General features: G+C 43.5%; 1 protein-coding gene across 1 annotated transcript; it reads right to left on the bottom strand.

Annotated features, from left to right (window-relative positions):
• Positions 1-546: 546 nt before the first annotated feature.
• On the bottom strand, positions 547-22198 carry LOC112236167 (ralA-binding protein 1; the record flags this gene model as incomplete). The annotated part of the gene is made up of 9 exons (XM_042329201.1): positions 22107-22198; positions 20040-20375; positions 18075-18202; positions 17538-17689; positions 16869-17011; positions 15297-15490; positions 13981-14136; positions 13491-13652; positions 547-684 (listed from the first exon to the last, which is right to left on the bottom strand). Coding segments are annotated over exons 2-9 (1323 nt in total), but the record flags the coding sequence as incomplete, so codon positions are not given.
• Positions 22199-22476: the final 278 nt, after the last annotated feature.

The following is a 22476-nucleotide window of genomic DNA, read 5'->3' on the forward strand; positions in this document are numbered from 1 at the left end:
GCTCTGACGTCATATAGACAGGTGTGTCTCTTTCCAAATCATGTCCAATCAATTGAATTTACCACAGGTGGACTCCAATCAAGTTGTAAAAACATCTCAAGAATTATAATTTTTTCCATTTAAAAAAAAAAAAAAAAAACCTGGTTTCGCTTTGTCATCATGGGGTATTGTGATGTCATTATGGGCTATTCTGATGTCATCATGGGGGATTGTGATGTCATTATGGGGTATTGTGATGTCATCATGGGGTATTCTGATGTCATCATTGGGGATTGTGATGTCATTATGGGGTATTGTGATGTCATTATGGGGTATTCTGATGTCATCATGGGGGATTGTGATGTCATTATGGGGTATTCTGATGTCATCATGGGGGATTGTGATGTCATTATGGGGTATTCTGAAGTCGTCATGGGGGATTGTGATGTCATTATGGGGTATTGTGTGTAGATTGATGAGGAACATGTTTTATATAATCCATTTTAGAATGAGGCTGTAACGTAACCAAATGCTCTGTATGTTGTGTGTGTGTGTGTGTGTGTGTGTCCTTGCCTGTCTCTTCGCCTCCCGTAGTTTGCGCTTTAAAGCGGTGAGGATTCGTTGGACCTCCCAGAGCCTCTCTTCTTTAGACAGATCCTTCACCCCAGCCTGGAGGTCTCTGTGAAGGCAGTTCAGCAGGAACTCCTAGGGGGAAGACATTATCATACAGAATTAGAGTAACCTTTCATATTAACTACACAATATGTTACACTGAACAAAAATATAAAAACACAACATGCAACAATTTCAAAGAGTTACAGTTTTTAGAAGGAAAGTCAATTAAAAAATATATATATAATAAATTAGGCCATAATTTATGGATTTCACACGACCTCTCAGGGGTGGAGTCATGGGTGGGCTGGGGATGACATAGTCCCATCCACTAAGGAGCCAGGCCCAGCCAATCAGAATTTGTTTTCACACAAAAGGGCTTTATTACAGACAGAAATACTCCTCAGACGATCCCACATGTGGATTCCGGTAGTCAGCAAGCCACTTGCACTCAAAACTTGAGACATCTGTGGCATTTGTCTTTATTATAGATCCCCATTAGTTCCTGCCAAGGCAGCAGCTACTCTTCCTGGGGTTTATTATGGATCCCCATTAGTTCCTGCCAAGGCAGCAGCTACTCTTCCTGGGGTTTATTATGGATCCCCATTAGTTCCTGCCAAGGCAGCAGCTACTCTTCCTGGGGTTTATTATGGATCCCCATTAGTTCCTGCCAAGGCAGCAGCTACTCTTCCTGGGGTTTATTATGGATCCCCATTAGTTCCTGCCAAGGCAGCAGCTACTCTTCCAAGGGTTTATTATGGATCCCCATTAGTTCCTGCCAAGGCAGCAGCTACTCTTCCTGGGGTTTATTATGGATCCCCATTAGTTCCTGCCAAGGCAGCAGCTACTCTTCCTGGGGTTTATTATGGATCCCCATTAGTTCCTGCCAAGGCAGCAGCTACTCTTCCTGGGGTTTATTATGGATCCCCATTAGTTCCTGCCAAGGCAGCGGCTACTCTTCCTGGGGTTTATTATGGATCCCCATTAGTTCCTGCCAAGGCAGCAGCTACTCTTCCTGGGGTTTATTATGGATCTCATTAGTTCCTGCCAAGGCAGCAGCTACTCTTCCTGGGGTTTATTATGGATCCCCATTAGTTGGGGTTTATTATGGATCCCCATTAGTTGGGGTTTATTATGGATCCCCATTAGTTCCTGTCAAGGCAGCAGCTACTCTTCCTGGAGTTTATTATGGATCCCCATTAGTTGGGGTTTATTATGGATCCCCATTAGTTGGAGTTTATTATGGATCCCCATTAGTTGGGGTTTATTATGGATCCCCATTAGTTGGGGTTTATTATGGATCCCCATTAGTTCCTGTCAAGGCAGCAGCTACTCTTCCTGGAGTTTATTATGGATCCCCATTAGTTCCTGCCAAGGCAGCAGCTACTCTTCCTGGGGTTTATTATGGATCCCCATTAGTTCCTGCCAAGGCAGCAGCTACTCTTCCTGGGGTTTATTATGGATCCCCATTAGTTCCTGTCAAGGCAGCAGCTACTCTTCCTGGGGTTTATTATGGATCCCCATTAGTTCCTGTCAAGGCAGCAGCTACTCTTCCTGGGATCCAGCAAAATTAAGGCAGTTATATATGCATTTTTAAAACATTCCAATACATTCACAGATTTCGCAACACACTGTGTGCCCTCAGGCCCCTACTCCACCACATATCTACAGTACTAAATCCATGTGTATGTACAGTGCGTATGTTATCGTGTGTGTCTCTCTTCACAGTCCCCACTGTTCCATAAGGTGTATTTTTATCTGTTTTTAAATCTGATTCTCCTGCTGCATCAGTTACCTGATGTGGAATAGAGTTCCATGTAGTCATGGCTCTATGTAGTACTGTGGAATAGAGTTCCATGTAGTCATGGCTCTATGTAGTACTGTGGAATAGAGTTCCATGTAGTCATGGCTCTATGTAGTACTGTGGAATAGAGTTCCATGTAGTCATGGCTCTATGTCGTACTGTGGAATAGAGTTCCATGTAATCATGGCTCTATGTAGTACTGTGGAATAGAGTTCCATGTAGTCATGGCTCTATGCAGTACTGTGGAATAGAGTTCCATGTAGTCATGGCTCTATGTCGTACTGTGGAATAGAGTTCCATGTAATCATGGCTCTATGTAGTACTGTGGAATAGAGTTCCATGTAGTACTGTGGAATAGAGTTCCATGTAGTCATGGCTCTATGTAGTACTGTGGAATAGAGGTCCATGTAGTCATGGCTCTACATGTACTGTGGAATAGAGTTCCATGTAGTCATGGCTCTATGTCGTACTGTGGAATAGAGTTCCATGTAGTCATGGCTCTATGTCGTACTGTGGAATAGAGTTCCATGTAGTCATGGCTCTATGTCGTACTGTGGAATAGAGTTCCATGTAGTCATGGCTCTATGTAGTACTGTGGAATAGAGTTCCATGTAGTCATGGCTCTATGTCGTACTGTGGAATAGAGTTCCATGTAGTCATGGCTCTATGTCGTACTGTGGAATAGAGTTCCATGTAGTCATGGCTCTATGTCGTACTGTGGAATAGAGTTCCATGTAGTCATGGCTCTATGTCGTACTGTGCACCTCCCAGCCTGTTCTGGACTTGGGGACTGAAGAGACCTCTGGTGGCATGTCTTGTGGGGTATGTATGGGTGTCTGAGCTGTGTGCCAGCAGTTTACAGACAGCTCAGTGCATTCAACATGTCAATACCGCTCACATTGTATGACAGAACTGCACATTTTAGAGTGCTACACCAGTGGCATGATCATGCTGTTTAAATCAGCTTTCATGATAATTCATCCACCTGACAGCTGTGGCATATCTTGGCAAAAGGAGAAATGTTCACTAACAGGGATGTTAAATTTGTGCACAAAATGTTGAGAAATTAGCTTTTTTGTGCATCTGGAAAATTTCTAGGATCTTTTATGTGAATTTACATGCGTTTATATTTTTTGTCTAGTTTAAATCTCGGTGGAGTTGGGTTACGACGACCGTCGATACCTCCGACTGCATCAAGTCACTGTCAGTCGATACGAGGAACGTCGGGTGGTTGATTTTTATTTATTTAACGAGGCAAGTCAATTAGGAACTAATTATTAGCAACAATGATGGCCTAGCAAGAGGCAAAAGACATCCTATGGGGATGGGAGCTGGGATGAAAAAATAAAAATTTAAATCGCACATCTCAACAAAAGACACCACAACATAAAGAGAGACCTAAGACAACACAACAGCAGCTCAAACATGGTGTGTGGTCAGTAGTTATAGCCAGTAGTAGTGGTCAGTAGTTATAGCCAGTAGTAGTGGTCAGTAGTTATAGCCAGTAGTAGTGGTCAGTAGCTATAGCCAGTAGTAGTGGTCAGTAGTTATAGCCAGTAGTTGTGGTCAGTAGTTATAGTCAGTAGTTATAGCCAGTAGTAGTGGTCAGTAGTTATAGCCAGTAGTAGTGGTCAGTAGTTATAGCCAGTAGTAGTGGTCAGTAGTTATAGCCAGTAGTAGTGGTCAGTTATAGCCAGTAGTAGTGGTCAGTAGTTATAGCCAGTAGTAGTGGTCAGTAGTTATAGCCAGTAGTAGTGGTCAGTAGTTATAGCCAGTAGTAGCCAGTAGTGGTCAGTAGTTATAGCCAGTAGTAGTGAGTCAGTAGTTATAGCCAGTAGTAGTGGTCAGTAGTTATAGCCAGTAGTAGTGGTCAGTAGTTATAGCCAGTAGTAGTGGTCAGTAGTTATAGCCAGTAGTAGTGGTCAGTAGTTATAGCCAGTAGTAGTAGTTATAGCCAGTAGTAGTGGTCAGTAGTTATAGCCAGTAGTAGTGGTCAGTAGTTATAGCCAGTAGTAGTGGTCAGTAGCCAGTAGTAGTGGTCAGTAGTTATAGCCAGTAGTAGTGGTCAGTAGTTATAGCCAGTAGTAGTGGTCAGTAGTTATAGCCAGTAGTAGTGGTCAGTAGTTATAGCCAGTAGTAGTGGTCAGTAGTTATAGCCAGTAGTAGTGGTCAGTAGTTATAGCCAGTAGTAGTGGTCAGTAGTTATAGCCAGTAGTAGTGGTCAGTAGTTATAGCCAGTAGTAGTGGTCAGTAGTTATAGCCAGTAGTAGTGGTCAGTAGTTATAGCCAGTAGTAGTGGTCAGTAGTTATAGCCAGTAGTAGTGGTCAGTAGTTAGTGGTCAGTAGTTATAGCCAGTAGTAGTGGTCAGTAGTTATAGCCAGTAGTAGTGGTCAGTAGTTATAGCCAGTAGTAGTGGTCAGTAGTTATAGCCAGTAGTAGTGGTCAGTAGTTATAGCCAGTAGTAGTGGTCAGTAGTTATAGCCAGTAGTAGTGGTCAGTAGTTATAGCCAGTAGTAGTGGTCAGTAGTTATAGCCAGTAGTAGTGGTCAGTAGTTATAGCCAGTAGTAGTGTCAGTAGTTATAGCCAGTAGTAGTGGTCAGTAGTTATAGCCAGTAGTAGTGGTCAGTAGTTATAGCCAGTAGTAGTGGTCAATAGTTATAGCCAGTAGTAGTGGTCAGTAGTTATAGCCAGTAGTAGTGGTCAGTAGTTATAGCCAGTAGTAGTGGTCAGTAGTTATAGCCAGTAGTAGTGGTCAGTAGTTATAGCCAGTAGTAGTGGTCAGTAGTTATAGCCAGTAGTAGTGGTCAGTAGTTATAGCCAGTAGTAGTGGTCAGTAGTTATAGCCAGTAGTAGTGGTCAGTAGTTATAGCCAGTAGTAGTGTCAGTAGTTATAGCCAGTAGTAGTGGTCAGTAGTTATAGCCAGTAGTAGTGGTCAGTAGTTATAGCCAGTAGTAGTGGTCAGTAGTTATAGCCAGTAGTAGTGATCAGTAGTTATAGCCAGTAGTAGTGGCCAGTAGTAGTGGTCAGTAGTTATAGCCAGTACTAGTGGTCAGTAGTTATAGCCAGTAGTTGTGGTCAGTAGTTATAGCCAGTAGTAGTGGTCAGTAGTTATAGCCAGTAGTAGTGGCCAGTAGTAGTGGTCAGTAGTTATAGCCAGTAGTAGTGGTCAGTAGTTATAGCCAGTAGTTGTAGTCAGTAGTTGTGGTCAGTAGTTATAGCCAGTAGTTGTGGTCAGTAGTTATAGCAGTATAGCCAGTAGTTATAGCCAGTAGTAGTGGTCAGTAGTTATAGCCAGTAGTAGTGGCCAGCAGTAGTGGTCAGTAGTTATAGCCAGTAGTTATAGCCAGTAGTAGTGGTCAGTAGTTATAGCCAGTAGTAGTGGTCAGTAGTTATAGCCAGTAGTAGTGGTCAGTAGTTATAGCCAGTAGTAGTGGTCAGTAGTTATAGCCAGTAGTTGTGGTCAGTAGTTATAGCCAGTAGTTATAGCCAGTAGTAGTGGCCAGTAGTAGTGGTCAGTAGTTATAGCCAGTAGTAGTGGTCAGTAGTTATAGCCAGTAGTTAGTAGCCAGTAGTTATAGCCAGTAGTAGTGGTCAGTAGTTATAGCCAGTAGTAGTGGTCAGTAGTAGTGGTCAGTAGTTATAGCCAGTAGTAGTGGTCAGTAGTTATAGCCAGTAGTTATAGCCAGTAGTTATAGCCAGTAGTAGTGGTCAGTAGTTATAGTTATAGCCAGTAGTAGTGGTCAGTAGTTATAGCCAGTAGTTATAGCCAGTAGTTATAGCCAGTAATAGTGAGCAGTAGTTATAGCCAGTAGTAGTGGTCAGTAGTTATAGCCAGTAGTTATAGCCAGTAGTTATAGCCAGTAGTAGTGGTCAGTAGTTATAGCCAGTAGTAGTGGTCAGTAGTTATAGCCAGTAGTAGTGGTCAGTAGTTATAGCCAGTAGTAGTGGTCAGTAGTTATAGCCAGTAGTAGTCAGTAGTTATAGCCAGTAGTAGTGGTCAGTAGTTATAGCCAGTAGTAGTGGTCAGTAGTTATAGCCAGTAGTAGTGGTCAGTAGTTATAGCCAGTAGCCAGTAGTGGTCAGTAGTTATAGCCAGTAGTAGTGATCAGTAGTTATAGCCAGTAGTAGTGATCAGTAGTTATAGCCAGTAGTAGTGATCAGTAGTTATAGCCAGTAGTAGTGATCAGTAGTTATAGTCAGTAGTAGTGGTCAGTAGTTATAGCCAGTAGTAGTGGTCAGTAGTTATAGCCAGTAGTAGTTATAGCCAGTATAGCCAGTAGTAGTAGCCAGTAGTTATAGCCAGTAGTAGTAGTCAGTAGTTATAGCCAGTAGTAGTGGTCAGTAGTTATAGCCAGTAGTAGTGGTCAGTAGTTATAGCCAGTAGTAGTGGTCAGTAGTTATAGCCAGTAGTAGTGGTCAGTAGTTATAGCCAGTAGTAGTGGTCAGTAGTTATAGCCAGTAGTAGTGGTCAGTAGTTATAGCCAGTAGTAGTGGTCAGTAGTTATAGCCAGTAGTAGTGGTCAGTAGTTATAGCCAGTAGTAGTGGTCAGTAGTTATAGCCAGTAGTAGTGGTCAGTAGTTATAGCCAGTAGTAGTGGTCAGTAGTTATAGCCAGTAGTAGTGGTCAGTAGTTATAGCCAGTAGTAGTGGTCAGTAGTTATAGCCAGTAGTAGTGGTCAGTAGTTATAGCCAGTAGTAGTGGTCAGTAGTTATAGCCAGTAGTAGTGGTCAGTAGTTATAGCCAGTAGTAGTGGTCAGTAGTTATAGCCAGTAGTAGTGGTCAGTAGTTATAGCCAGTAGTAGTGGTCAGTAGTTATAGCCAGTAGTAGTGGCCAGTAGTAGTGGTCAGTAGTTATAGCCAGTAGTAGTGGTCAGTAGTTATAGCCAGTAGTTATAGCCAGTAGTAGTGATCAGTAGTTATAGCCAGTAGTAGTGGTCAGTAGTTATAGCCAGTAGTAGTGGTCAGTAGTTATAGCCAGTAGTAGTGGTCAGTAGTTATAGCCAGTAGTAGTGGTCAGTAGTTATAGCCAGTAGTAGTGGTCAGTAGTTATAGCCAGTAGTAGTGGTCAGTAGTTATAGCCAGTAGTAGTGGTCAGTAGTTATAGCCAGTAGTAGTGGTCAGTAGTTATAGCCAGTAGTAGTGGTCAGTAGTTATAGCCAGTAGTTATAGCCAGTAGTAGTGGTCAGTAGTTATAGCCAGTAGTAGTGGTCAGTAGTTATAGCCAGTAGTAGTGGTCAGTAGTTATAGCCAGTAGTAGTGGTCAGTAGTTATAGCCAGTAGTAGTGGTCAGTAGTTATAGCCAGTAGTAGTGGTCAGTAGTTATAGCCAGTAGTAGTGATCAGTAGTTATAGCCAGTAGTAGTGGTCAGTAGTTATAGCCAGTAGTTGTGGTCAGTAGTTATAGCCAGTAGTTGTGGTCAGTAGTTATAGCCAGTAGTTATAGCCAGTAGTAGTGGTCAGTAGTTATAGCCAGTAGTAGTGGTCAGTAGGTAGTGGTCAGTAGTTATAGCCAGTAGTTATAGCCAGTAGTAGTGGTCAGTAGTTATAGCCAGTAGTAGTAGCCAGTAGTAGTGGTCAGTAGTTATAGCCAGTAGTAGTGGTCAGTAGTTATAGCCAGTAGTAGTGGTCAGTAGTTATAGCCAGTAGTAGTGGTCAGTAGTTATAGCCAGTAGTAGTGGTCAGTAGTTATAGCCAGTAGTAGTGGTCAGTAGTTATAGCCAGTAGTAGTGGTCAGTAGTTATAGCCAGTAGTAGTGGTCAGTAGTTATAGCCAGTAGTAGTGGTCAGTAGTTATAGCCAGTAGTAGTGGTCAGTAGTTATAGCCAGTAGTAGTGGTCAGTAGTTATAGCCAGTAGTTGTGGTCAGTAGTTATAGCCAGTAGTTATAGCCAGTAGTAGTGGTCAGTAGTTTTAGCCAGTAGTAGTGGCCAGTAGTAGTGGTCAGTAGTTATAGCCAGTAGTAGTGGTCAGTAGTTATAGCCAGTAGTTATAGCCAGTAGTTATAGCCAATAGTAGTGATCAGTAGTTATAGCCAGTAGTAGTGGTCAGTAGTTATAGCCAGTAGTTGTGGTCAGTAGTTATAGCCAGTAGTAGTGGTCAGTAGTTATAGCCAGTAGTAGTGGTCAGTAGTTATAGTCAGTAGTAGTGGTCAGTAGTTATAGCTAGTAGTAGTGGTCAGTAGTAGTGGTCAGTAGTTATAGCCAGTAGTAGTGGTCAGTAGTTATAGCCAGTAGTAGTGGTCAGTAGTTATAGCCAGTAGTAGTGGTCAGTAGTTATAGCCAGTAGTAGTGATCAGTAGTTATAGCCAGTAGTAGTGGTCAGTAGTTATAGCCAGTAGTAGTGGTCAGTAGTTATAGCCAGTAGTTGTAGTCAGTAGTTATAGCCAGTAGTTGTAGTCAGTAGTTATAGCCAGTAGTTGTAGTCAGTAGTTATAGCCAGTAGTAGTGGTCAGTAGTTATAGCCAGTAGTAGTGTCAGTAGTTATAGCCAGTAGTAGTGGTCAGTAGTAGTAGGTAGTAGTGGTCAGTAGTAGTGGTCAGTAGTTATAGCCAGTAGTAGTGGTCAGTAGTTATAGCCAGTAGTAGTGGTCAGTAGTTATAGCCAGTAGTAGTGGTCAGTAGTTATAGCCAGTAGTAGTGGTCAGTAGTTATAGCCAGTAGTAGTGGTCAGTAGTTATAGCCAGTAGTAGTGGTCAGTAGTTATAGCCTGTAGTAGTGGTCAGTAGTTATAGCCAGTAGTAGTGGTCAGTAGTTATAGCCAGTAGTAGTGGTCAGTAGTTATAGCCAGTAGTAGTGGTCAGTAGTTATAGCCAGTAGTTGTGGTCAGTAGTTATAGCCAGTAGTAGTGGTCAGTAGTTATAGCCAGTAGTAGTGGTCAGTAGTTATAGCCAGTAGTAGTGGTCAGTAGTTATAGCCAGTAGTAGTGGTCAGTAGTTATAGCCAGTAGTAGTGGTCAGTAGTTATAGCCAGTAGTAGTGGTCAGTAGTTATAGCCAGTAGTAGTGATCAGTAGTTATAGCCAGTAGTAGTGGTCAGTAGTTATAGCCAGTAGTAGTGGTCAGTAGTTATAGCCAGTAGTAGTGATCAGTAGTTATAGCCAGTAGTAGTGGTCAGTAGTTATAGCCAGTAGTAGTGGTCAGTAGTTATAGCCAGTAGTAGTGGTCAGTAGTTATAGCCAGTAGTAGTGGTCAGTAGTTATAGCCAGTAGTAGTGGTCAGTAGTTATAGCCAGTAGTAGTGATCAGTAGTTATAGCCAGTAGTAGTGATCAGTAGTTATAGCCAGTAGTAGTGGTCAGTAGTTATAGCCAGTAGTAGTGGTCAGTAGTTATAGCCAGTAGTAGTTATAGCCAGTAGTTATAGCCAGTAGTAGTGGTCAGTAGTTATAGCCAGTAGTAGTGGTCAGTAGTTATAGCCAGTAGTAGTGGTCAGTAGTTATAGCCAGTAGTAGTGGTCAGTAGTAGTGGTCAGTAGGTATAGCCAGTAGTAGTGGTCAGTAGTAGTGGTCAGTAGGTATAGCCAGTAGTAGTGGTCAGTAGTTATAGCCAGTAGTAGTGATCAGTAGTTATAGCCAGTAGTAGTGATCAGTAGTTATAGCCAGTAGTAGTGGTCAGTAGTTATAGCCAGTAGTAGTGGTCAGTAGTTATAGCCAGTAGTAGTGGTCAGTAGGTACAAGCTACAGAAGACCAACGCAGGTACAAGCTACAGAAGACCAACGCAGGTACAAGCTACAGAAGACCAACGCAGGTACAAGCTACAGAAGACCAACGCAGGTACAAGCTACAGAAGACCAACGCAGGTACAAGCTACAGAAGACCAACGCAGGTACAAGCTACAGAAGACCAACGCAGGTACAAGCTACAGAAGACCAACGCAGGTACAAGCTACAGAAGACCACCAACGCAGGTACAAGCTACAGAAGACCAACGCAGGTACAAGCTACAGAAGACCAACGCAGGTACAAGCTACAGAAGACCAACGCAGGTACAAGCTACAGAAGACCAACGCAGGTACAAGCTACAGAAGACCAACGCAGGTACAAGCTACAGAAGACCAACGCAGGTACAAGCTACAGAAGACCAACGCAGGTACAAGCTACAGAAGACCAACGCAGGTACAAGCTACAGGTTTAACAATTCACAGCCTGGATGGAGTCGGAGGTTCAGTCCTCCCACGGTCGTCTCCGCTCAACTCCATTGATGTGCTGTACATCGTGGCGAGGAGGGGGAACGACTAGGCTACCTTTTAATACAGAGATGAACAGGAAGTCCTATTGAGACACTGGAGATCGTACAGACCCAGACAATGATTAGTGTCCACAAATTCTGATACGGTGTGTTCCCACTGAGATTTTATTAAAATGGACAAAATAACAAAACCACAGCAATAGCTTTTTACTGGAGCAGCAGCATGTCCTAGATACCATCTACTGCCCCTTAAACTGCCTCAGTGTCCTAGATACCATCTACTGCCCCTTAAAAACTGCCTCAGTGTCCTCGATACCATCTACTGCCCCTTAAAAACTGCCTCAGTGTCCTAGATACCATCTACAGCCCCTTAAACTGCCTCAGTGTCCTAGATACCATCTACTGCCCCTTAAACTGCCTCAGTGTCCTAGATACCATCTACTGCCCCTTAAACTGCCTCAGTGTCCTAGATACCATCTACTGCCCCTTAAACTGCCTCAGTGTCCTAGATACCATCTACTGCCCAGTGTAAAAACTGCCTCAGTGTCCTCGATACCATCTACTGCCCCTTAAAAACTGCCCCAGTGTCCTAGATACCATCTACTGCCCCTTAAAAACTGCCTCAGTGTCCTAGATACCATCTACTGCCCCTTAAAAACTGCCTCAGTGTCCTAGATACCATCTACTGCCCCTTAAAAACTGCCTCAGTGTCCTAGATACCATCTACTGCCCCTTAAACTGCCTCAGTGTCCTAGATACCATCTACTGCCCCTTAAAAACTGCCTCAGTGTCCTAGATACCATCTACTGCCCCTTAAAAACTGCCTCAGTGTCCTAGATACCATCTACAGCCCCTTAAAAACTGCCTCAGTGTCCTAGATACCATCTACTGCCCCTTAAAAACTGCCTCAGTGTCCTAGATACCATCTACTGCCCCTTAAAAACTGCCTCAGTGTCCTAGATACCATCTACTGCCCCTTAAAAACTGCCTCAGTGTCCTAGATACCATCTACTGCCCCTTAAAAACTGCCTCAGTGTCCTAGATACCATCTACTGCCCCTTAAAAACTGCCTCAGTGTCCTAGATACCATCTACTGCCCCTTAAACTGCCTCAGTGTCCTAGATACCATCTACTGCCCCTTAAAAACTGCCTCAGTGTCCTAGATACCATCTACAGCCCCTTAAAAACTGCCTCAGTGTCCTAGATACCATCTACTGCCCCTTAAAAACTGCCTCAGTGTCCTAGATACCATCTACTGCCCCTTAAAAACTGCCTCAGTGTCCTAGATACCATCTACAGCCCCTTAAAAACTGCCTCAGTGTCCTAGATACCATCTACTGCCCCCCTAGATACCATCTAAAACTGCCTCAGTGTCCTAGATACCATCTACTGCCCTAAACTGCCCCAGTGTCCTAGATACCATCTACTGCCCCTTAAACTGCCTCAGTGTCCTAGATAGCATCTACAGCCCCTTAAACTGCCTCAGTGTCCTAGATACCATCTACTGCCCCTTAAACTGCCTCAGTGTCCTAGATACCATCTACTGCCCCTTAAAAACTGCCTCAGTGTCCTAGATACCATCTACAGCCCCTTAAAAACTGCCTCAGTGTCCTAGATACCATCTACTGCCCTTAAACTGCCTCAGTGTCCTAGATACCATCTACTGCCCCTAAAAACTGCCTCAGTGTCCTAGATACCATCTACAGCCCCTTAAAAACTGCCTCAGTGTCCTAGATACCATCTACTGCCCCTTAAAAACTGCCTCCCTAGATACCATCTAAAACTGCCTCAGTGTCCTAGATACCATCTACTGATACCCCCTTAAACTGCCTCAGTGTCCTAGATACCATCTACAGCCCCTTAAACTGCCTCAGTGTCCTAGATACCATCTACTGCCCCTTAAACTGCCTCAGTGTCCTAGATACCATCTACTGCCCCTTAAAAACTGCCTCAGTGTCCTAGATACCATCTACTGCCCCTTAAACTGCCTCAGTGTCCTAGATACCATCTACAGCCCCTTAAACTGCCTCAGTGTCCTAGATACCATCTACTGCCCCTTAAAAACTGCCTCAGTGTCCTAGATACCATCTACTGCCCCCTTAAACTGCCTCAGTGTCCTAGATACCATCTACAGCCCCTTAAACTGCCTCAGTGTCCTAGATACCATCTACTGCCCCTTAAACTGCCTCAGTGTCCTAGATACCATCTACAGCCCCTTAAAAACTGCCTCAGTGTCCAAGATACCATCATCTAAACTGCCCCCTAGATACCATCTACAAAACTGCCTCAGTGTCCTAGATACCATCTACTGCCCCTTAAAAACCCCAGTGTCCTAGAAAACTGCCTCAGTGTCCTAGATACCATCTACAGCCCCTTAAACTGCCTCAGTGTCCTAGATACCATCTACTGCCCCTTAAACTGCCTCAGTGTCCTAGATACCATCTACTGCCCCTTAAAAACTGCCTCAGTGTCCTAGATACCATCTACTGCCCCTTAAACTGCCTCAGTGTCCTAGATACCATCTACAGCCCCTTAAACTGCCTCAGTGTCCTAGATACCATCTACAGCCCCTTAAAAACTGCTTCAGTGTCCTAGATACCATCTACAGCCCCTTAAAAACTGCCTCAGTGTCCTAGATACCATCTACAGCCCCTTAAAAACTGCCTCAGTGTCCTAGATACCATCTACTGCCCCTTAAAAACTGCCTCAGTGTCCTCGATAAAATCTACTGCCCCTTAAAAACTGCCTCAGTGTCCTAGATACCATCTACTGCCCCTTAAAAACTGCCTCAGTGTCCTAGATACCATCTACTGCCCCTTAACTGCCTCAGTGTCCTAGATACCATCTACAGCCCCTTAAAAACTGCCTCAGTGACTAAAGTTGTACTGCAAATATCTGTTCAAACCATCCCAACCTGTCGTCGTATCTCCTCCTTGATGCTGTCCTGTGTCTCTGGCAGGGCCGGCATGGTGGCAGCATTGGACCAGCGGAGCGGACGGGATACGGGCCTCAGAAACACGTCCCCAAACAGCTCTCTCACGTGGGTGAAGAACATGTACAGGACCCTGTTACCAATCTGGAGGAAAGAGGACAGGGGGTCAAAAAGACAGACGGAACAGACAGAAGACTAGAGAGGAGGATATAGGTCACTTGCATATTAATTTCACTGACGCAGTATTAACCCTCTGAGCTAAAGTCAAGTAGTTTGTAAGGGTGATAATGAAGTCTGCTAGTTCAGTGTAAGTGGAGCAACCAACATCGTACCCTGTTGGGAATGCATTAGCTCTAAAGAACTGGGCCAGGATTTCACTGAGGACCCTTCTCTCCCTCCCTCCCCTGAACAGATCTATGGGATTCCTGTATGTAATGAAAAGCGCTCTACAAATACAATTCATTCTTATTACCTGTACAGTGGGGTTGAGTACGATGGATATATTCTGGATATTCATCTTGGTGTCGGTCTCTCTTGTGATAACATGGTCCATGTGAGTGACCAGCCAGGACAGGAGCAGACGGCTGCCGGGGGGCACCTCCGTTAACAGACGCTGGAACTCTGTCACCTGACAAATAAAACACCGTTCTTGAACTCTGCCACCTGACAAATAAAACACCGTTCTAAAACTGCCACCTGACAAATAAAACACCGTTCTAGAACTCTGCCACCTGACAAATAAAACACCGTTCTAGAACTCTGCCACCTGACAAATAAAACACCGTTCTAAAACTCTGCCACCTGACAAATAAAACACCGTTCTAGAACTCTGCCACCTGACAAATAAAACACTGTTCTAGAACTCTGCCACCTGACAAATAAAAACACTGTTCTAGAACTCTGCCACCTGACAAATAAAACACCGTTCTAGAACTCTGCCACCTGACAAATAAAACACCGTTCTAGAACTCTGCCACCTGACAAATAAAACACCGTTCTAGAACTCTGCCACCTGACAAATAAAACACTGTTCTAGAACTCTGCCACCTGACAAATAAAACACTGTTCTAGAACTCTGTCACCTGACAAAGAATACATTGTTTTAGAACTATTTTTGAAAACACACACAGGGGCCAAACTTGTGAACTTTTGCTTATACCATAGTTTAAACCATTGGTCTAATGGCTAGCTGCTAGCCTTTCTCATAGGCCAATTTGTTCAAATTAGTCACGATGCTTAGGACAAAGAATACATTGATCAGATAATTATATCCGGTAACAAAATAACAAATCAACCTATCAGAGACCTTAAAATGGAACAGCCTCCATACCAATCGCATTTTTAAACAGGCCACCATAAGCAGATCCAACTAGCCATCCAACTGCTTGGTTTAATTTTGCCATGGTCAAAGTGGAGTATGCAACTATATTTTAATATGACACTGTCTTGACCAGGCTACAGACGTTACACAACATTCAAAAGGCTTTTCCAAATCATGTCCAAACAATTAAATTCCAATTGAATTCCAATTCCAATCAAGTTGTAGAAGCATCTCAAGGATGATCAATGGAAACAGGATGCACCTGAGCTCAATTTCAAGTCTCCTAGCAAAGGGTCTAAATACTTCTGTAAATAAGGTATTTCTGTTTTTAATTCGTAATACATTCGCAAAAATTTCTAAAGACCTGTTTTCGGATTGTCGTTATGGGGTATTGTGTGTAGATTGATGGGGGGGAAAAATAAACTTATCAATAATATCTAAAGCTAGTCATCAAATCACCTCCTCACCTTCTCAGTCTCAGCCGGTCTACTGCAGGCGTCCTCAAAGCGTTGAGCCAGGTCTCGCCCCAGAATGTTCTCAGGAAGTTCTCGGAGGTACTGCTTCAACAGGCTAGCTACGGTGTGAGGGTCATACTCTTCCAAGCATGGACACTCCTCGCGGTCATACGATGCCTTCAGCTCATCCACTTTAGACTTCATACCTGGGAGGGAAAGAGAGAGGAGGAGGGAGGGTTAACACTAGAGGTCGACCGATTATGATTTTTCAACATTGATGCCGATTATTGGAGGACCAAAAAAGCCGATACCGATTAATCGGGCGTTTTTTTTTTTACATTTATTTTATTTGTAATAATTACAACAATACTGAACTAACACTTATTTTAACTTAATATAATACATCGATAAAATCAATTTAGCCTCAAATAAACAATGAAACATGTTCAATTTGGTTTAAATAATGCAAAAACAAAGTGTTGGAGAAGAAAGTAAAAGTGCAATATGTGCCACGTAAAAAAGCTAACGTTGAAAGCTGGTGGTTCCTTTTAACATGAGTCTTCAATATTCCCAGGTAATAAGTTTTAGGTTGTAGTTATTATAGGAATTATAGGACTATTTCCCTCTATACCATTTGTATTTCATTACCTTTGACTATTGGATGTTCTTATAGGCACTTTAGTATTGCCAGTGTAACAGTATAGCTTCCATCCCTCTCGCTCCTCCCTGGGCTCGAACTAGGAACACAACGACAACAGCCACCCTCGAAGCAGCGTTACCCATGCAGAGCAAGGGGAACAACCTCTCCAAGGCTCAGAGCGAGTTACATTTGAAACACTATTAGCGCGCACCCAGTTAACTAGCTAGCCATTTCACATCGGTTACACCAGCCTCATCTCGGGAGTTGATAGGCTTGAAGTCATAAACAGCGCAATGCTTGACGCACAATGAAGAGCTGCTGGCAAAACGCACGAAAGTGCTGTTTGAATGAATGTTTACGCGCCTGCTTCTGCCTACCACCGCTCAGTCAGATACTTAGATACTTGTATGCTTAGTCAGATTATATGCAACGCAGGACAAGCTAGATAATATCATCAACCATGTGTAGTTAACTAGTGATTATGATTGATTGTTTTTTTACAAGGTAAGTTTAATGCTAGCTAGCAACTTACCTTGACTTACTGCATTTGCGTAACAAGCAGTCTCCTTTTGGAGTGCAACGAGAGAGAGGCAGGTCGTTATTGCGTTGGACTAGTTAAATGTAAGTTTGCAAGATTGGATCCCCCGAGATGACAAGGTGAAAATCTGTCGTTCTAACTGAACGAGGCAGTTAACCCACCGTTCCTAGGCCGTCATTGTAAATAAGAATTTGTTATTAACTGACTTGCCAAGTTAAATAAAGGTATATAAAAAATAAATCGGCAAATCGGCGCCCAAAAATACAGATTTCCGATTATTAAACTTGAAATCGGCCATACCGATTAATCGGTCGACCTCTAGTTAATACACAGTATACACCGCCACGGTAGATTCCCCTCACACACCAAGACACACGGTAGATTCCCCTCACACACCAAGACATACCTGACACACGGTAGATTCCTTCACACCTCATTCCGTAGCTCTCGATGTAGTCGATACACTCTCTGAAGACTGCAGGGAGCTGGATCCCATCGTACAGGGCTGTTCTCTTCACTGCCTCAGCCAGGGGAGCACCGAAGATGGGTCTGGGGAACAACAATGATAATTTAAACTATCATTTTAATGTCAAAAAACAGATATTAATCGTTTTGGCTTTTAACACAAATCCCGGAGAAACACGCTCAGGTTGAAAGCACAGAGTCCAGCCACACACACACACACTCAGGTTGAGAGCAGAGTCCAGCCACACACACACACACTCAGGTTGAAAGCACAGAGTCCAGCCACACACACACACACACACTCAGGTTGAGAGCAGAGTCCAGCCACACACACTCAGGTTGAGAGCAGAGTCCAGCCCACCACACACACACACACTCAGGTTGAGAGCAGAGTCCAGCCACACACACACACTCAAGTTGAGAGCAGAGTCCAGCCACACACACACACTCAGGTTGAGAGCAGAGTCCAGCCACACACACACACTCAGGTTGAGAGCAGAGTCCAGCCACACACACACACAGGTTGCAAGCAACAGGATCTAGTCAGCCTTTCACTCCCAGTCAAATTGTCATCAGGCCTGGGAATGGGACTTTGAACCATCCCGTCTACCTGAATGTAGGCATCTCCACGGGGACGGGCTCCGGCTCGGCCGCGGGCTTCTTCTTCTTCTTCTTCTCCTTCCACTGTTTTACCACGTCTGCTGCAGTCAGGTCTTTAGACTTCTTGTCTTTCTTGTCCTCCTTGGGACACTTCTCCTTCACCTGGGAGACAGGAAAAACACCACGCGTTGGTCCCCTGCAGCTCAGTTGGTAAGAGCATGGTGTCTGCGACGCCAGGGTAGTGGGTTCAATTCCTGGGCACCACCCATACGTAAAATACATGCATGGATGACGAAGTCACGTTGGATAAAAGAGTCTGTTAATAAATGGCGTATAAAAAGTGAGAAAACAGAAATAGTTCTGATCCCAAAAAATTGGTTTAGCTCCTCATAAGAAATAGCAAATAATAACATGAAAATAATTCAAAAGAACAACGCTTCACTGGTTATGGAAACTAACAAGTTAATAGCAGGGCATTAAAGCAGAGTGGTAAAACAGCAAGGGAAATAAATGAAAACAGTGACGTTGATTTATTTGGATTCTTTACCTTGAAGTCTTTCTTCTTGGAGAAGCTGGGTTTCTTAAACACGTGAATTCCCTTTGGCCGTTTCATCTTGGAGGGGCTCTCTGCCTCGTCCGCCGAGCTGTCCTCCTGGAAGGCTGCGTATCCCTCCGCTACGGGACGGACGGACGGACAGGACAGAGGAGGAGGTTAGACAGCACACCTCTCTCTGATTCACACTAATACCACAGATGTAGTCAACAAGAAGCATGAGAGAGAGAGAGAGAGGAAATATAGCAGAGGAACTATAGCAGAGGAGAGGAGAAGAGAGAAGAAAGAAAGAGAGAGAGAGGATAGCAGAGGAGAGGAGAGAGAGAGAAGGAAAGAGAGAGAGAGAGAGGAAATAAGCGCACTAATATACACAGATGTAGTCAACAAGAAGCATGAGAGAGAGAGAGAGAGAGGAAATATAGCAGAAATATAGCAGAGGAACTATAGCAGAGGAGAGGAGAAGAGAGAAGAGAGAGGGAGCCAGAGAGAGAGAGGAAATATAGCAGAGAAGAGAGAGAAGAAGAGAGAGAGGGAGCCAGAGAGAGAGAGCGAGAGATGACTAGGAAAAGAGGTCAGGCTCCAATATAGGACAATTCCCACAGCACCTGGCAGGCGGCTCGTTTTCCTGAACCAACCTCAAAATGTATTTTCTCACATCCAATTGCAAACAAACTGCTGGTCCAAGATCAGATCAGTGGTAACCTACTCAACACCTAACCTGTTGCCTCCAGCCAGCTAGAGACCCTGTGAATCGGACCACTGCCTGTGACACACCTTTGCTGGGTACAGGGTGTGCCCTCAAACTGTCCATCTTCTCCCCCCTCCCCCTGTCGCTCTCTAGTCACTATGCCCTGGGAGGGAAAGCTACATTTATCCATGGAAAACCCCTGATAAAAACAGACAGGTGGAACAATAAGCCCCACCCCTCCCACATAACAAGAACCATGAGAGGGCTTTGACCCAAAAGTGAGCATAAAGAGTTAAAGGCTACCTGACTATCACAAAGGATTAAAGTAACTTTCCAGACTTCTGTGAAATATGACCTAAAATTAATTACAATATGAGTGAAATCATTTTCTTTCCAAAAATATGCAATTAAATACGTTAGAAAAACGGATTTTCTATGTTGGAATGGTGTGGGCGTACCCCGGAAGTACAAAAATATTCATGCGAGTAGACCGCTGATTGGCCAGATCATCCTCCTCGATAACATCATCCTCTATGAGGAAATACTGTAGCCAGTGTGTTTGAAATGGTCTGAAATGCAAGTTTGAGTGTTTTTTTCTCTCTCTCCAATGTATACTTTGGCCACAAATCCCTCTCCAAAGAGATGTTGTATCTAATCATTCCTAGGATAGTTCTCCCTCTCGAATCTTAAAAGTCAACTTTAGGTACAAAAAACAGTCTAACACAATTTTTCTTTCAAACAGAAATGGGATGTGCCTTTGGTGGTTCATCAGTGTGTCGTTCTGGTCATGTGCGACAGCTAACCGTAGCCCACTGTAGCTAGTTTGTTAGCTAACCGTAGCCCACTGTAGCTAGTTCGTTAGCTAACCGTAGCCCACTGTAGCTAGTTCGTTAGCTAACCGTAGCCCACTGTAGCTAGTTCGTTAGCTAACTGTAGCCCACTGTAGCTAGTTATTTAGCTAACTGTAGCTAGTCAGTAACTCCTCCAGTACGCGTTGACGTCATTTTACAGGATTTTGTTTTTGGACGGAAGCTGTAGAGATCGGTAAGAAATGGCACTTCTGTAGCTAAATATCTTATTCAGCCATTTTGTTTGGTTTTTAAACATTAAATGACCTGGTATGATGAGATATTGATCAGTTAATACAGTTTAAAGATGTTATTTTTGAGGGGGGTTTTTTTTGCCTAAAGTTCGACTTTTAATAAGAAGGACTTGTGTAAATCACAGATAAATAAATAAACAGTAACAGTAAAAAAGGTAATGTCTCCTACTCCTCTTCTCCTTCTTCTTGAACTTGTTCTTCTTCTTCCCGTGTTCTTTATCATCATCCGACACGGCATCGATGACCTCATGGTGGTGGTGTCCGTCGTGGGGGGGCGAGGGCTCGCCCGTCCTGTACAGTCCGGGGAACTTGGTGGGGCTGATCTCCTCCGAGCTGGGGGTACGAGCCACCCCTCCCGGGTGCTCCGCCCGACGAACCTCCGCTGGGCTGCTACTGGGGGGCAGGAAGCACTCGGTCATGGCTGGGCACTGCTCTTGACACAGTGTCCTGGGTGTCTCTTCACTCCTCGGGTCAGGGACACGAACACATCACCAGGCCATTACACCTACAGGGGACACGCGCACACACACAGTTTATACTTAGTCAAACATTACGATCACATTATCTGATAGTTTCAGTATATAGCTGCTGTATTAAATTGTAACCAGCAGATGGGGCTCTGTTATAATAGATATCTCTTGGAGTCCACCTCAACCCAACTATACTACTGCATCCACACAAACCCATATGAACGGTGGTGGCAGTACACACACATTTTGTTAAACAGTACTGCTCTGTCTCCGTCTTAATGCGTAACTAGACGGACTGAATTAAATAATGAATGAAATAAGACACAGACAGACCGCATGTCCAATTTACTGCATGACTGCATGACTGCATGTCCAATTTACTGCATGACTGCATGTCCAATTTACTGCATGACTGCATGTCCAATTTACTGCATGACTGCATGTCCAATTTACTGCATGACTGCATGTCCAATTTACTGCATGACTGCATGTCCAATTTACTGCATGACTGCATGTCCAATTTACTGCATGACTGCATGTCCAATTTACTGCATGACTGCATGTCCAATTTACTGCATGACTGCATGTCCAATTTACTGCATGGCACACAATGTACATCTTTTCCATAGTCGCAGAATTTACAACCCATTAAAATAGTGACGTCGTACATTTTTTTTTTTTGAATTTTATTTTTATTTTACGTTTATTTAACTAGACAAGTCAGTTAAGAACAAATTCTTATTTTCAATGGCAGCCTAGGAACAGTGGGGTTAACTGCCTGTTCAGGGGAAGAACGACAGATTTGTACCTTGTCAGCTCGGGGATTTGAACTTGCAACCTTTTGGTTATTAGTCCAACGCTCTAACCACTAGGCTACCCTGCCGCCCCAGGGGTCAAATCCCTGGACCAGTACATGACTACAATACAACAACATCTGGATTAATCCAAGCCACCAGATGGGGCTCAAATATATTTTGGACCTCATCAACTCAACAACTCATCCACGCAAAACTCATACCCGCCCACAAAAACTGTCACACAGACACCACTAACTGAATCTCAAATCACCTACAGTTTGATAATGCTACCTAACCATTTAAAGAACACTTTTTGGTCACTTTAAAAAAAACGTAACTATAAAAGGAGATGAACTGGATCTAGTGGTGGTAATGGTTGCTACTCCTTTTGACTGATGCACCTCCAGCTCCACACATTTCTAAGGGGTTCCCAATACCTAAATAGTTCAATACCTAGTCCAATGTATTGTTAAAAAAAAAATTTTTTTTAAAATACATTAACCCATACAGCCTTTAATAAACACTAGTTGTGCATCAAGATTCAGGCCTATCACTGGGGTCAGTCTTGTGATCCTTATATTGGCTGTCCTATGGTGATAATCCGTGTCGACGATATAAAGCCTTAGGACTCCCGTTCAATATAACACACCACAAGTAGTTGACCTAAGACGCAGCCAGGAGCAAGCGAACGTAAAACAACCGACTCAAACGGATGTGCAAACTACCAAAGTTGTTGCTAACCACTAGGCTTTGAATGGAGGCCCAGATGCTAACTGCTGTTGTTAAAGCTAGCCAGATAGCTACCTAGCTAGCTTACGTTAGCTATCAGCCACCCGCGGGTAATATTGCTCACAGATTCATGATAATAAATCGATACGAGGCAGCTATAAGTACTCCAACGTATATAACCGCATTTTTATTAAAATTCGACTTTGAGATAGGATCAGATATGTTACTTTGCCAACTAACCTTTTTCTGGTCAATTCCTTAACGGAGCTTCCTGCTAGCTGTTTGAGGACCAAATAAACAGAGCTGAGTCTGCGCAGTGAGGCCATATGTGCTTTATGGGAGTTGTAGTTTAGAGTGCAATCATGGGGAAGCTACAACTACAAGTCCAGTTTGACCAACTTTATCAACTTTTTAAAAAAGAGTATTCAACTATATACTTATGAATAACTAAAACATTTATATTTGATCAGATACATTATGAAATGACTGACAACTTCCACACAAAGATCGTCTTCATTGTATAAATAGCCCAAACAACTACCTCTTCCCCTACTCTATTTATTTATTTTTCTCCTTTGCACCCCACGATTTCTATTTTGCACATTCTTCC

This window comes from Oncorhynchus tshawytscha, linkage group LG10 (assembly GCF_018296145.1).
Source record: "Oncorhynchus tshawytscha isolate Ot180627B linkage group LG10, Otsh_v2.0, whole genome shotgun sequence".
Classification (NCBI taxonomy): Eukaryota; Metazoa; Chordata; class Actinopteri; order Salmoniformes; family Salmonidae; genus Oncorhynchus; species Oncorhynchus tshawytscha.